The 15,089-nt window shown below is 49.3% G+C and overlaps 2 protein-coding genes and 1 long non-coding RNA gene across 7 annotated transcripts in view; all 3 read left to right on the top strand.

Moving 5' to 3' along the window:
- Positions 1–2,757: 2,757 nt before the first annotated feature.
- Positions 2,758–12,240, top strand: gpatch1 (G patch domain containing 1). Of its 5 annotated transcripts, none has more exons than XM_027281222.1 (20): positions 2,758–2,877; positions 6,309–6,443; positions 6,785–6,870; positions 6,978–7,138; positions 7,250–7,347; positions 7,696–7,754; positions 7,834–8,085; positions 8,492–8,639; positions 8,732–8,811; positions 8,888–9,116; positions 9,289–9,573; positions 9,648–9,826; positions 9,915–10,042; positions 10,122–10,210; positions 10,301–10,497; positions 10,570–10,855; positions 11,136–11,213; positions 11,681–11,778; positions 11,860–11,984; positions 12,122–12,240. In XM_027281222.1, exons 1-20 carry the CDS (start codon positions 2,814–2,816, stop codon positions 12,153–12,155), a joined length of 2,811 nt encoding a protein of 936 aa, XP_027137023.1. In that variant the 5' UTR covers positions 2,758–2,813; the 3' UTR covers positions 12,156–12,240. The 5 variants fall into 5 exon arrangements, 3 of the variants coding, with proteins under 3 accessions (XP_027137023.1, XP_027137020.1, XP_027137021.1); XM_027281219.1 differs by having other exon boundaries at positions 2,784–2,883; XM_027281220.1 differs by having other exon boundaries at positions 2,784–2,883; positions 11,139–11,213.
- Positions 12,241–12,337: 97 nt separating this feature from the next.
- Positions 12,338–15,089, top strand: part of LOC113746316 (WD repeat-containing protein 88) — a 6,323-nt gene continuing 3,571 nt past the window's right edge. The window contains 6 exon segments of the mRNA XM_027281385.1: positions 12,338–12,638; positions 12,823–12,933; positions 13,172–13,260; positions 13,402–13,465; positions 13,570–13,708; positions 13,784–13,913. Coding sequence (XP_027137186.1) covers positions 12,492–12,638; positions 12,823–12,933; positions 13,172–13,260; positions 13,402–13,465; positions 13,570–13,708; positions 13,784–13,913 — 680 coding nt within the window. The 5' untranslated portion in view covers positions 12,338–12,491.
- LOC113746286 (uncharacterized) overlaps positions 13,929–15,089 on the top strand; it is a 2,755-nt gene continuing 1,594 nt past the window's right edge. Inside the window, exons 1-2 of the long non-coding RNA XR_003462720.1 lie at positions 13,929–14,784; positions 14,845–15,070. This is a non-coding gene — a long non-coding RNA (uncharacterized LOC113746286). The remainder of the gene's footprint in view (positions 14,785–14,844; positions 15,071–15,089) is intronic.

The raw sequence follows: 15,089 nt of genomic DNA on the forward strand, positions 1-15,089 counted from the left end.
TTTATTATAGATTATATATATTTATTATAGATTATATTTATTAATGTGACTGTGTGTTTGGTTATGATTAGTTATTGTTAGACTTGATCGGAGCGTGCAGTGAAAAGAAGATTTGTCTTTAATGAGAATATTTTTACATTTCAACTCTCTTAACACAGAACACAAATCAAAATGCTGATTTCCATTCTGGACCTGTCCTGGTTCAGTCCTGGACCTGTCCTGGTTCAGTCCTGGACCTGTCCTGGCTCTGTCTTTACTCTTTCTGCCTCTGGTTATAGTTCCCGCTCTGTCCAAATACTCTTTTTGGCTCTGTCATGGTCTCATCCTGTCATCATGTCTCAGTTCTGTCTTGGTTCAGTATCAACTCTTCTCTTCTGTCTCTGTCCTGGCTATCTTCTGTCTCTGTCCTGGCTATCTTCTGGTGTTGTCCTGGCTATCTTCTGGTGTTGTCCTGGCTATCTTCTGGTGTTGTCCTGGCTATCTTCTGGCTCTGTCTTGCCTCGATCTGTTCAGATGTAGTTCCAGCTGTGTCCAGTTGCTTTTTCTGGCTCCGTCATGGCTCCATCCTGGCTCCATCTCATCTCTGTTCTGGTTCAGTCTCAGCTCTTTCTAGGCTCCAACCCCACTTTCTTCTGGCTCTGTCCGGGCTCTTTTCACACTCCATTCCTGGCTCTGTCCTGACTATCTTCTGGCTCTTTCCTGATTCTGTCGAGGAAAACACACATTCCCTGTCCAAACCGACCGTCCATTCCCACCCTGAGCTGTGTGCAGCTCTTCCCAGGTTCAGTCAGTTTAAACCCCCTGAAGTTTCACAGCTCGCTTGTGTTACAAAAAGCAGGGAGGCTCTGTGTTTTCTATACGTGGTCGAGGGGGTCTCACATTTTCTCTGTCTTTCTGCTGAGCCAGGCGTTTGGTTTGTGTCGAGCAGCATGAGGTTTTATAGATCGCTGAAGGGTTCGGAGTGATTTCAGGCTCAAAGAAAACAAATGACAAACTGTTGTGTGCTTTGGACGGACATTTGATAGCCGACACCTCTGCTCCTCTGAGGCTGCACTCAACATTACACAGCCCTATATACTTTATTATACATACAGGATTTAGTATAGCAGGGTTATTACACAGGAATGTCACATGGTGTTTGAGTGCAGTGCTCTGTAATGGAGGGTCTGGAGGTCTGCAGTTTGTTTCCTTATCTGGAGGACCTGGAGGGGGGCAGGTCAACACCAACCTCCTGTTTCTACACTCACACACAAATAATGGTTTTAAAAGGTTCTTCAAAGGTTATTAAAGGTTCTTTAAGGAGCCATGAGCAGCTGAAGAACCTCTATATGTAGGAGATGGTTGTGTGAAGGAATTAAAGTTCTTCATCTTTTTTAGTGGGGTGGAGTCATCTGCAGATTATTTAATACAACAAATATGAAGAACCATGAATTTATGACGAGCTCTTCGACCACAGGTCAACTTCTTCTTCCTGTGTGTGACTGAATGAAGTCAAAAGTAACGACAAGTCTGTTCATGCTCTCGTTCTTCAACAGAATGCTCAAAGAACCATTTACCCTGAACCTTTACTGAACAACCAGTTGGCTTCACAAAGAACTTTATTGTAAATAGTTCTTCAACAGCCAACTTCTGCTGAAGTTCTTTGGAGCTCCATTGATGGTGTCTTCAGGCACCTTTGTTTCATGCTTCTTTCAGGAACCTTTATATACCTGTTGTTTATAAACCTGTTTGCAGAAATAGTTCTATAATTAACCTCTTTATGGTTCTTTAAAATGTTTCTCTACATGGCGTCACTTCGAAGAACCAGTTAACTCCTCATTCATTTATCTCTCTGTTGTCTCTCAGCTGTTTCCTGTTGTCCCGCCAAACAAACTTTATTGTTTCTAATAATCAAACAAACTTTATTGTTTCTAATAATCAAACAAACTTTATTGTTTCTAATAATCAAACAAACTTTATTGTTTCTAATAATCAAACAAACTTTATTGTTTCTAATAATCAAACAAACTTTATTGTTTCTAATAATCAAACAAACTTTATTGTTTCTAATAATCAAACAAACTTTATTGTTTCTAATAATCAAACAAACTTTATTGTTTCTAATAATCAAACAAACTTTATTGTTTCTAATAATCAAACAAACTTTATTGTTTCTAATAATCAAACAAACTTTATTGTTTCTAATAATCAAACAAACTTTATTGTTTCTAATAATCAAACAAACTTTATTGTTTCTAATAATCAAACAAACTTTATTGTTTCTAATAATCAAACAAACTTTATTGTTTCTAATAATCAAACAAACTTTATTGTTTCTAATAATCAAACAAACTTTATTGTTTCTAATAATCAAACAAACTTTATTGTTTCTAATAATCAAACAAACTTTATTGTTTCTAATAATCAAACAAACTTTATTGTTTCTAATAATCAAACAAACTTTATTGTTTCTATAATCAAACAAACTTTATTGTTTCTAATAATCAAACAAACTTTATTGTTTCTAATAATCAAACAAACTTTATTGTTTCTAATAATCAAACAAACTTTATTGTTTCTAATAATCAAACAAACTTTATTGTTTCTAATAATCAAACAAACTTTATTGTTTCTAATAATCAAATCAAACTTTATTGTTTCTAATAATCAAACAAACTTTATTGTTTCTATAATCAAACAAACTTTATCCACAGTGACGTCACAGCGTTGCTTGTCCTCCCGCCCAGGTGTCGCCCACTCTTCTTCTTCGCGGTCCTGGCGCTGTGCAGTTTGTCCTCCCCGCTCCTGCCGTAGTTGTAGTCCTTGTAGCAAACATGTCGTCGGACAGTGAGGAGGACTTCGTGAGCTTCGGGACTCCGCTGGAGCCGCTGGAGGAAGGTGCAGGTCTTTAAAACATTTAGTCCTCACGGTGTCTGTCTGCGTCACTCTGTCTAACGAGCTTTAGCATGCTAAGCTAACGAGCAGCTAGGCTAACAACAGACGGAGAGCTGTTAGCTTAGCATGCTAACCAGACTTTATTATTAATCCCCGCAGGGAAACTTTAACAATATAGCCTATAGATTGATCCTATTTAAACACTATATACACATGTTATTAATACACTTAGGTAGAAGCAGTGACAGTAGATTAAAAAACCAAGTAGCAGTGAAACTGAGCAATATGTAAATCAATACAGAGTTTATGGGAGTTGTACAGCAGGGAGGGTGCTAACAGGTAAGAAAGACTTCTTATCCGCTCTTTGAGTCTGTCCAGCAGCTCATGGAGTGGCTGGGAGTCATTGTCCAAGAGTCCGCACCTAAGACAGCATCGTCCTTTCCAACAGTCACGAGTCCATCTGCACCCACAACATCACCAGAGACAGCATGTGCCTTTCCAACAGTCACCGAGTCCATCTGCACCCCACAACATCACCTGAGACAGCATCGTCTTTCCACATCACGAGTCCATCTGCACCCCACAACATCACCTGAGACAGCATCGTCCTTTCCAACAGTCAGTGAGTCCATCTGCACCCCAACAACATCACCTGAACAGCATCGTCCTTTCCAACAGTCCAGTGAGTCCATCTGACCCCACAACATCACCTGAGACAGCATCGTCCTTTCCAACAGTCAGTTGTCCATCTGCACCCCACAACATCACCGAGACAGCATCGCCCCCTTTCCAACTCAGTGAGTCCATCTTACCCCACAACATCACCTGAGACAGCATCGTCCTTCCAACAGTCACCGAGTCCATCTGCACCCCACAACATCACCTGAGACAGCATCGTCCTTCCAACAGTCACCGAGTCCATCTGTACCCCACAACCATCACCTGAGACAGCATCGTCCTTTCCAACAGTCAGTGAGTCCATCTGTACCCCACACATCACCTAGACAGCATCGTCCTTTCCAACAGTCACCGAGTCCATCTGCAACCCCACAACATCACCTGAGACAGCACGTCCTTTCCAACAGTCAGGAGTCAATCTGCACCCCACAACACACCTGGAGACAGCATCGTCCTTTCCAACAGTCACCGAGTACCATCTGCACCCCACAACATCACCTGAGACAGCATCGTCCTTTTCCAACAGTCACGAGTATCCATCTGACCCCACAACATCACCTGAGACAGCATCGTCCTTTCCAACAGTCAGCGAGTCCTCTGTCACCCCACAACATCACCTGAGACAGCATCGTCCTTTCCAACAGTCAGTGAGTCCATCTGTACCCCACAACATCACCTGAGACAGCATCGTCCTCCAACAGTCACCGAGTCCATCTGCACCCCACAACATCACCTGAGACAGCATCGTCCTTTCCAACAGTCAGTGAGTCCATCTGCACCCCACAACATCACCTGAGACAGCATCGTCCTTTCCAACAGTCAGTGAGTCCATCTGTACCCCACAACATCACCTGAGACGCATCGTCCTTCCAACAGTCAGTGAGTCCATCTGCCACCCCACAACTCACCTGAGACGCATCGTCCTTTCCAACAGTCAGTGAGTCCATCTGCACCCCCAACCACACCTGAGACAGCATCGTCCTTTCCAACAGTCAGTGAGTCCATCTGTACCCCCACAACATCACCCGAGACAGCATCGTCCTTTCCAACAGTCAGGAGTCCATCTGTACCCCACAACATCACCTGAGACAGCATCGTCCTTTCCAACAGTCACCGAGTCCATCTGCACCCCACAACATCACCTGAGACAGCATCGTCCTTTCCAACAGTCAGTGAGTCCATCTGTACCCCACAACATCACCTGAGACAGCATCGTCCTTTCCAACAGTCACCGAGTCCATCTGTACCCCACAACATCACCTGAGACAGCATCGTCCTTTCCAACAGTCAGTGAGTCCATCTGTACCCCCAACATCACCGGCCCTAGGACAAGTCTTGTTTAACCTGTTGGCTTCAGCTACCTTCAAACCGCTGCCCCAGCACGCAGCGGCAAAGAAGACAGCGCTGGCCACCACTGACTCGTAGAACGTCCTCAGCATCGTCCCACAGATGTTAAAAGATCTCAGCCTCCTCAGGAGATAGAGGCGGCTCTGACCCTTTTTGTAGACAGCTTCAGTGTTCTTCTTCCAGTCCAGTTTGTTGTTCAAGTACTTGTACTCCTCCACAATGTCCACCAAGGCCCCCCGAATGGAGATAGGGGTTACCTCTGTTTTTCTTCTCCTCAGGTCCACTACCACGCCATTGGTCTTTGTCACATTGAGCTGTAGATGGTTTAGCTCACACCATGTAACAAAGTTCTGGACCGTTGCCCTGTACTCGGTCTCCTCTCCACCGCTGATACATCCTGCTATTGCAGAGTCATCAGAATACTTCTGAAGATGGCAGGACTCTGTGCAGGAGCTGTAGTCTGTGGTGTACAGGGTGAATAGAAGAGGAGACAGGACAGTCCCCTGTGGAGCTCCCATGTTGCTAACCACTCTGTCTGACACACAGTGCTGCAGACGAACATACTGTGGTCTGCCAGTCAGGTAGCTCACAATCCAGGACACAAGGGAGGTGTCTACCTGCGTAGTTTTTAGCTTCTCACTCAGCAGGGCCGGACAGATGGTGTTAAAGGCACAGGAGAAGTCAAAGAACATGACTCTCACCATGCTCGCTGCCTTGTCCAGATGGGTGTAGGCTCGGTTCAGCAGGAAGATGATGGCGTCATCCACTCCCAGGTGGGGCTGGTAGACAAACTGAAAAGGGTCTGTGAAGGGTTTCACCATGGGCCTGAGTTTCTCCAGCACCAGTCTCTCCATCGTCTTCATGACGTGCGATGTTAGAGCCACAGGTCTGTAGTCATTGGGGTCGCTGGGGCGTGACGTTTTTGGGACTGGAACCAGGCAGGACGAAGATGGTGTGACGTACTCCACAGAGCTGGGGGCACTGGCTTTAAGCACCCTGGGGCAGATGTTATAAGGGCCTGCAGCCTTGCTGGAGTGGAGCTTCTTCAGCCGTCATCTGACCTGGTCAGGAGTGAAGGACACTGGAGACGTCTCAGATGGAGGCGTGGAGTCGAGTTGTGTAGTACAGGAGTTGTGAAGAGGGCGAGAGGTGTGAAGTCTAAGCAGATGGATGTTCAGTGGGGGGCGGGCGGGGTTACCATCAAACCTATTGAAGAGCTTAGCATGCTAACCAGACTTCATTAAACCTGTTTTACCTGCGCGTGGTTTCCCGCCAAACAAACTGTGGTTCGACCAACAGTGGAGGTGTTTTCTGACGTCACACTGATCTTTAATCCGGAAACTGTTAAATCCAGTTTATAAAGGAACACTGTGTGTGTGTGTGTGTGTGTGTGTGTGTGTGTGTGTCAGACGAGCCGCTGAAGAAGCCGGTTCCTCTCCATGAGCAGACCGTGAAGGATGAGAAGGGACGATACCAGAGGTTTCATGGAGCGTTCACGGGAGGATTCTCTGCCGGATATTTCAACACTGTCGGCACCAAAGAAGGTCAGAACACCTGTTCACCTGTCTGTCTGTCTGTCTGTCTGTCTGTCTGTCTGTCTGTCTGTCTGTCTGTCTGTCTGTCCACCTGTCTGTCTGTCCACCTGTCTGACTGTCTGTCTACCTGTCTGTCTGTCTGTCTGTCTGTCTGTCTGTCTATAACATTAATGTTTTACAGTGAATCCCTGAGCTGTCAGATGATGAGAAACACGACTCAGTAATTATTTTAATTAATGATTAGTCATCACTTTGAGCTGTCACCATGGCGACCTGTGTAACTCTGAGTCAATCAGCTGAGGGTCAGAGGTCATGTCGTGCTTCATGCTGTCCTCTGATTGGCTCTTCAGGCTGGGCCCCGTCAACCTTTGTGTCGTCACGGCAACAGAAAGCTGAGAAACAACAAGCCCGGCCTGAAGATTTCATGGACGACGAGGTGACGAGTTTCAATATTTAACCATTGAGGTTCAGGTCTAGATGATGCTGGTTCCGGTCCCTGGTTCTGGTCCAGTTGAACTGATTGTGGTCTCTGTGGTCGTTCAGGACTTCGGTGAGCACGGCATCGCTCCCAGGGAGATCACCACGAGTCAGGAGTTCTGGTCCAGTCGCAGAGACGAGGTCCGAGAGAAGGCGAGAGCCGTCAACGCTCAGAACGCTCTGATCCCAGGAGACACTCTGCTGGAGGAGCTGATCGCACCTGCCAGGTATACTGTGACGTCACTATGACATCAGCAGCAGGCGTTGGTGATCACAGAGAACAGAGTCTGTCTCCTCCAGCTGAGTGTTTTCTGAGGTGCGTTTGTTTCATCTGTCAGGTTGTCCATCGGGGTGGAGCTTCTGAAAAAGATGGGCTGGAAGGAGGGTCAGGGTGTCGGGCCACGCGTCAAGAGGAAAGCTCGCCGACAGCAGGCCGGTACGTCAGGGATTAAATTCAAACGTCCACAGAGACGTCTCAAACTCAAAGTATGATTCAGACTGTCTCAGACTGTCTCAGACCATCTCAGACCGTCTCAGACTCAAAGTATGACGCAGACCATTTCAGACCGTCTCAGACTGCCTCAGACCGTCTCAGACCATCTCAGACCGTCTCAGACTGTCGCAAACCGTCTCACACCGTCTCAGACTCAAAGTATGACGCAGACCGTCATAGACCGTCTCACACTGTCTCAGACTGTCCCAAATTGTGTCTTCTCGCCATGAGTTCAGTCTTTGTCTTCAGTTTTTGTCCTTATCAGTCTTTGTCCTCGTCTTGTCCTCACAGATGGAGGCAGCAGAGTTTATGGCTGTGTGCTGCCCCCTGCTGGATCAGAGGACTCACAGGTGAGTCTGTGAGACTGAACCATTCTTCAGGTTTGTCCTGAAGACTGGATCCAGTTTGATACCTGTCTCTGTCCAACAGAACGAAGATGATAACGATGATGAAGAGTTTGCTCCAGACAACGTGACCTTCGCCCCGAAGGATGTGACTCCGGTGGACTTCACCCCCAAGGTGGGCGTTCAGGGTCTGGGGTACCGTGGCCTGGACCCGGGTCTGGCTCTGCTGGGCCGAGGAGGATCAGAACACATCGACCTGTTCAGACCAAAGGCTGAGACGAGAGGACTGTTCGGAGATGCAGGGCGGGGCTCACGGAGAGGAGGCGTGGCCGGACAGGTGAGACCGCTAAAGACCGGGTTAGTTGTGACCGGGTTAGTTGTACCTGTATCTGAATCAGTTGGACCTGGGTCAGTTGGACCTGGGTCAGTTGTACCTGTACCTGGATCAGTTGTATCTGGGTCAGTTGTAGTTGTACCTGGGTCAGTTGCACCTGGGTCAGTTGGACCTGTACCTGGGTCAGTTGTAGTTGTACCTGGGTCAGTTAGACCTGGGTCAGTTGTACCTGGGTCAGTTGTACCTGGGTCAGTTGGACCTGTACCTGGGTCAGTTGTACCTGGGTCAGTTGTAGTTGTACCTGGGTCAGTTGTACCTGGGTCAGTTGTACCTGGGTCAGTTATACCTGGGTCAGTTGGACCTGGGTCAGTTGGACCTGGATCAGTTGTACCTGTGTGTTGACCTGCAGGCGTTCGGGGTCGGTGCCCTGGAGGACGATGATGAAGATGTGTATCACAAAGACTCCATGTCCAGATACGACAATGTTCTGGGAGGAGAGGAACCTGGAGACGGTCTGTACGGCTGGACGGCTCCTCAGCAGTACACCAAGAAGAGAGGTCAGTGAACAGAGGGGCTGACCCGGTTCTGTCTCTGGTCAGGTCCACGTGACGTGAACATGAAGTCAGCCTTATTTTTCTCTTGTTCTCAGATAAAAACAAAGACGCGGCGTACCTCGGCAAGATCCTGGAGGGGTTCACTCTGGCCCAGAAAGCAGCCGAGGAAAAAACAGTGAGCACTTTCAGACTGGTTCAGACTGGTTCTGATCCGTTTCTGTCTGTAAATAAACTTGTCTGTCTGTCTGTAGATCTTCCCTCCACCCTCTCTGCCTCGTGATTACCGTCCGGTCCATCATTTCCGGCCATCACTGGATGTTTCGGTTCTGTCCGGGGTCAGTCCGGCGCTGGCCGAGGCTCTGAGAGTCTCCACAGGTCACATGGTCAAAGAGGAGCCCCAACAAGGAGGAGGAGGAGGAGGACGCCACCAGATGGACTCGGACCAGAGGAGGACGCTGCTGGGAGAGGACACCCTGCAAGGTTCACTACTGATCAATGTTTCCATCATAAAGTCTGTGAATCACGTTATTCCCTGTTGGTCTCAGAGAGCTCCAACCCGGTCTGGTCCGGCTGCTGAGCCCAGTTCTGTTAGCAGCAGCTAATAAGCGGTTAGCTCAGTATCTAACCTCTGTCCGTCCTGGTTCTGGATCAGGTCCCAGTTCGGTCATGGAGCTGCTGAGGCCTGAAGACAGACAGCGACTGCTCAACCTCCGCAGCTCCTCCAGCAAACCCGCCACGCCAGTCTCCCATGATGCCTTGAGGTTGGCAGGGTCGTCAGCTGTGGGAGGCGGGGCCTCCTCTGGCCTCCAGCAGGAGGCGCTGGCGGCGTGGAAAGGCGTCCAGATGTCGTCACAGACCTTCAGACCGTTTGAGAAGAACCCGAGCAAACAGGCACGCTACGAGCTGTACCTGACCCGCCTCAAACAGGGAGACAGAGGTAGGAGGCTCAGGCCTACATGTCCCAGCATGCACTGCAGGAGCCTCTCCTAACCTGTCCCCTGTGTATGTCAGACGCCCTGGAGCAGAGTCTGGACCCGGCCGTGACGGAGTGGGAGCGCAGCAGGGAGAGGGAGGAGTTTGTCCGAGCCTCCATCCTGTACAGACCCACCTCCTCCTCTCTGTCCTCCCGCTTCACCAGAGCCAAACAGGAGGAGGACGAGGACGCCGTGGAGGTCAGCCGGGACCAGGAGGTACACTGAGACTTTCAGTTACGATGAACGTCAGCTGATTCTGCCGCGTGGTAGACCTGCGTGGTTATTGTTGATATTTGGTTGTCAGGGCGACGTGGACGACAAACAAGCCGCTGCAAACATGAAGATGTTCGGAAGACTGACCAGAGAAACGTTCGAGTGGCATCCGGACAAACTGCTGTGCAAGAGGTTCAACGTGCCTGACCCACACCCCGGGTACACACACACACACACACACACACAGCTGACAGGAACTGCTGCCTGTTGAATGTTCTGACTGGTTCTGGTCCCTCAGGTCCGGTATCGTGGGTCTGCCAAAGGTGAAGAGAGACAAGTTCTCAGTGTTTAACTTCCTGACTGCGACGGAGAGCAGAGAGACGTCAGGTGAGTTCATCTACTCATGTTTCCACAGACGGGGCGCTCACAGCTCAACACCTCCTCTTTCTCCTCTTTCTCCTCCTTTCTGCTCCTCAGCTCCTCCCAAACCTTCAGAGTCCGGTAAGAAGTCTCGTTGGGATGTTTCAGACCAAGAGAAGAAGAAGAGCGACCCGCTGAGCGAGCTGCTCAGCTCGGCACGACAACAAACTGACACCAAACTGGAACAAACTCCCGTACCTGCTCTACCTGCCTCCTCCAGCACCTCCTCCAGCACCTCCTCCATCAGAGCAGAGGTAGTCCTGACTCTCACTAATGATCTGAACCTTTCATCCTCTGTAAATCTGACCTGTGTTCTCTTCATGTAGGTAAAGACAGAGGAGCAGACGAGCTCTAACAAGAAGAAAGCAGAGGAGGAGCAGCAGGAGGAGGAGCAGGAGGAGGAGAGCAGGCCTCCCATGGATCTGTTCAAAGCCATCTTCGCCGGCTCCTCCGATGAGAAATCCTCATCTTCATCAGACGGAGAGAGTGATGATGAGGAGGATGTAAAGGAGGACAAGGCACCGAACCTCTTCAACATCACCTGCAACACCTCCGTCACCTCCTCCGTCACCTCCACTGTCACCTCCACTGTCACCTACAGCCAGCAGACAGGTAAGAGTCCAGTGTGGAGGGTGAAAGACATGACTCACTGTTACACATGATTATCAGGTAAAGCTCAGGTGAATCAGGTGAAGCTCAGGTGAATCAGGTAAAGCTCAGGTGAATCAGGTAAAGCTCAGGTGAATCAGGTAAAGCTCAGGTGAATCAGGTAAAGCTCAGGTAAATCAGGTGAAGCTCAGGTGAAGGTCAGGTGAATCAGGTAAAGCTCAGGTGAAGGTCAGGTGAATCAGGTGTGTTCTGTTTCTGACTCTGTGGTGTTTTTATTTCAAAGCAGTGTTTTCATCTCAAAACTCGACTCGACAGGAAGAGGAGGAGTTTGGTCCCAAGCTGCCGCCTCCTTCAGACAAAGGTCTGTTAAGATCCGTCCAATCAGAACCAGAATAATGAAAGACATTTCAAACACACAACATGGTTCATACAGAGTTCATCAGTTTGTGTGTTTGTGTGTGGGTCTGTGTGTGTGTGTCTGTTTTTGTGGTCATGTAGACATCATCATCATTTTGATCATCAGATTTTAGACATGTACATTTTTCCATGACGTGTGCAGAGGGAGCAAAATGCATCACACAGTTTAAAGACGTGACACTGACAGACAAGTTCCCGTAGAGCTCACGGGAACCTTTGTGCTAAAGTTCCCTTAGAGCTCACGGGAACCTTTGTGCTAAAGTTCCCTTAGAGCTCACGGGAACCTTTGTGCTAAAGTTCCCTTAGAGCTCACGGGAACCTTTGTGCTAACGTTCCCTTAGAGCTCACGGGAACCTTTGTGCTAAAGTTCCCTTAGAGCTCACAGGAACCTTTGTGTTGTTCCGTGTTCAGTCAGAGGAGGCGCTGCGTCTCCAGGTGAGGAAAGCCTGAGGAAGAGGAGCAAAGAGAAGATACACAAGAAGAAGAACAAACACAGGAAGGAGAAGAAGGTAGAGACAGGAAACAGGAAGTCACACCACGTCCTACCTGTCTGTCTTCTTCTCTGATGTCATGACTTTTTATTACCACAGAAGAAGAAACAGAAGAAGCACAAACACAAAGCCAAGGAGCAGAAGAAGAAGAAGGAGGAGGAGGAGGAGGAGGAGTCAGACAGCAGCGAGGAGGACGGCGTGTCCACAGAGGAGCTGCTCAAGAGGTCAGAGGTCAAACCTGAGAGACAGATTAATGCTGTCTGTCTCTGTCTGTCTGTCTGACACGCCCGTCTCTCTCTGCCTGTTTGTCTGTCTCTCTGTCTGTCTGTCTGACACGCCCGTCTCTCTCTCGTCCTTCCAGGCTGAAAAGCGTTCGCTCACATCAGACCCGGTGAAGAAACAGGAAGTGTGTCCTCTGTGAGGACGACACATCAGAGCTGAGCTGTTGTAGTTTTAACAGAATAAAGTGTCGATGATGAACGATGTGTCTGTTGTTATTGATGCTGAGCTTCAGCAGGTGATGGAGGGACAGACAGGTGATGGGTGGATGAACAGGTGATGGGTGGGTGAACAAACAGGTGATGGGTGGATGAACAAACAGGTGATGGGGGAGGTGGAGAGTTCATTTAAACACACCAGGAATCTTTGATCGTCAGATATTCTAACGTCCCACAGCCCCTGAAGGCACCATCTCATAGCCGTTGCTATGGTAACTGCCTGTCTGTTTAAACATGGCGTCGACAGACATCGACCCGTTATCAGTTCACGGAGCTCCGGAGAGAGGAGGAGCGGAGCAGGAGCAGCAGGAGGAGCAGGAGCAGCAGGAGGAGGAGGAGGAGGCGGCAGGAGGCGGGGCAGAGTGGAGCCGGGAGACCCGGGTAAGAAAAACTTAACGGTTAGCTCGGGCTAACGTTAGCCTGATATGGTGCGTTCACGGTCCTGAAGGAAGGTTAAGTTAATGTGAACATCAGAGCTGAGTTCATACCGTAACTATAACGTGATTAAAGTAACTAAGTACATTCAGACTTTCGTTACTCAGTGACTGTCCTGTGGTGCGTTCAGGTTCCAGTGAAGGTGTTAGGGGCTCACAGCGGCGTCGTCACCGCCGCCAGACTGTGCTTCAGTGACCGCTGCGTGCTGAGCTGCTCCGCGGACAGGACCTCCGTCCTCTGGGTAACACTCTGACGTCACAGACACCTGACCTGCAGCTCACCAGCCTCAGTCACGTGACGTTCAAGCAGAGCTGCAGTCATGTGACGGGTCTGTGAAATTTCAAAATAAAAGTTCCCAACGGTCACTGTATGTTAACAGGAAACCTAGCTTTTCAAAGTAAAAGCCCCAGACAGTGGGATGTTTCTTCTTCATGTGGTCCTAGTAGTGACGACTTCCTGTTGACCTCTGACCTCTGCAGGACGTGGACAGCTGCAGACCTCTGAGGGTGTTTGACGGCGTTCACGCTCGCACCATCACGGAGTGCGCCCTGATCCCGAACACCAACAGGTGAGTCACCTGGTCACCGCCAGCATGACATCATCAGATTATGTTTAGGATACAGTCTGAACACCTGTCTGCCTGTCTGTCTGTCTGCCTGTCTCTCTCTGTCTGTCTGTCTGTCTCTCTGTCTGTCTGTCTGTCTGTCAGGATGGTCACAGTGTCCTGGGATAAGACGATGGTGGTCTCTGACGTGGAGACAGGACAGATTCTGGTAACTGAACATTAAACGATGAGTCCTGACTCTTCTTCATGGAGATGATCTGGTTCTGGTTCTGGTATGTATTGATCATATTGGTTCTGGTTCTGGTCGTACAGTGGCGGTGGCGTCAGTCCGGTCTGTTGACCTCCTGCGGCTCGTCGTCTGATGGCCGGCTGCTCGTCTGCGCCTCAGATCCTCAGAACGCTATTCATGTCGTGGACGCCGGCGGTGGACAGACGCTGCATCACGTCAGCGGTACAACAGCTCGCATGGCGTCTGCAGCATGAACCCTGACAGTGTTAGTGAAGTGTGTGTGTGTTTCACCATCAGATCATCACCGCTCCACCATCACACGCTGCCGATTCGACCCTCACAGCCAGAGAGTGGCCACGGTGTCTGCAGACCGGACCATCAAACTGTGGGACCTGCTGGCCCGCAAGACCACCGTGTCCATCGACAGGTAGACCATCGACAGGTAGACCATCGACAGGTAGTCCAACGACAGGTAGACCAACGATAGGTAGACCAACGACAGGTAGACCAACGATAGGTAGACCAACGACAGGTAGTCCATCCAAAGGCAGACCAACGACAGGTAGTCCAACGACAGGTAGACCAACGACAGGTAGACCAACGACAGGTAGTCCAACGACAGGTAGTCCATCGACGGGTAGACCATCGACAGGTAGTCCATCCAAAGGTAGACCAACGACAAGTAGACCATTGACAGGTAGTCCATCGACAGGTAGACCATCGACAGGTAGACCATCGACAGGTAGGACCATCCAAAGGTAGACCAACGACAGGTAGTCCATCGACAAGTAGTCCATCGACAAGTAGTCCATCGACAGATAGACCAACGACAGGTAGTCCAACGACAGGTAGACCATCGACAGGTAGTCCATCCAAAGGTAGACCAACGACAGGTAGACCATTGACAGGTAGACCATCCAAAGGCAGACCAACGACAGGTAGTCCAACGACAGGTAGACCAACGACAGGTAGACCAACGACAGGTAGTCCATCCAAAGGCAGACCAACGACAGGTAGTCCAACGACAGGTAGACCAACGACAGGTAGTCCAACGACAGGTAGTTCATCGACAGGTAGACCATCGACAGGTAGTCCATCCAAAGGTAGACCATTGACAGGTAGTCCATCGACAGGTAGACCAACGACAGGTAGACCAACAACAGGTAGACCATCGACAGGTAGTCCATCCAAAGGTAGACCATCGACAGGTAGTCCATCGACAGGTAGACCGTCCAAAGGTAGACCATCGACAGGTAGTCCATCGACAGGTAGACTGTCCAAAGGTAGACCAACGACAGGTAGTCCAACGACAGGTAGTCCATCCAAAGGTAGACCATCGACAGGTAGTCCAACGACAGGTAGTCCATCCAAAGGTAGACCAACGACAGGTAGTCCATCGACAGGTAGGACCATCGACAGGTAGACCATCGACAGGTAGACTGTCCAAAGGTAGACCAAATACAGGTAGTCCATCCAAAGGTAGTCCATCGACAGGTAGTCCATCGACAGGTAGACCATCGACAGGTAGACCGTCCAAAGGTAGACCAACGACAGGTAGTCCATCCAAAGGTAGACCATCGACAGGTAGTCCATCGACAGGTAG

This window comes from Larimichthys crocea, chromosome VIII (assembly GCF_000972845.2).
Source record: "Larimichthys crocea isolate SSNF chromosome VIII, L_crocea_2.0, whole genome shotgun sequence".
NCBI classification, from domain to species: Eukaryota; Metazoa; Chordata; class Actinopteri; family Sciaenidae; genus Larimichthys; species Larimichthys crocea.

Bases quoted from the DNA above. Each gene is read 5' to 3' on its own strand.
- gpatch1 (XM_027281219.1), top strand. From the start codon at position 2,814: ATGTCGTCGGACAGTGAGGAGGACTTCGTGAGCTTCGGGACTCCGCTG. The intron at 6,444-6,784 runs GTCAGAACACCT...TTGGCTCTTCAG, and splicing joins CACTGTCGGCACCAAAGAAG to GCTGGGCCCCGTCAACCTTT. The intron at 11,985-12,121 runs GTCAGAGGTCAA...TCGTCCTTCCAG, and splicing joins ACAGAGGAGCTGCTCAAGAG to GCTGAAAAGCGTTCGCTCAC.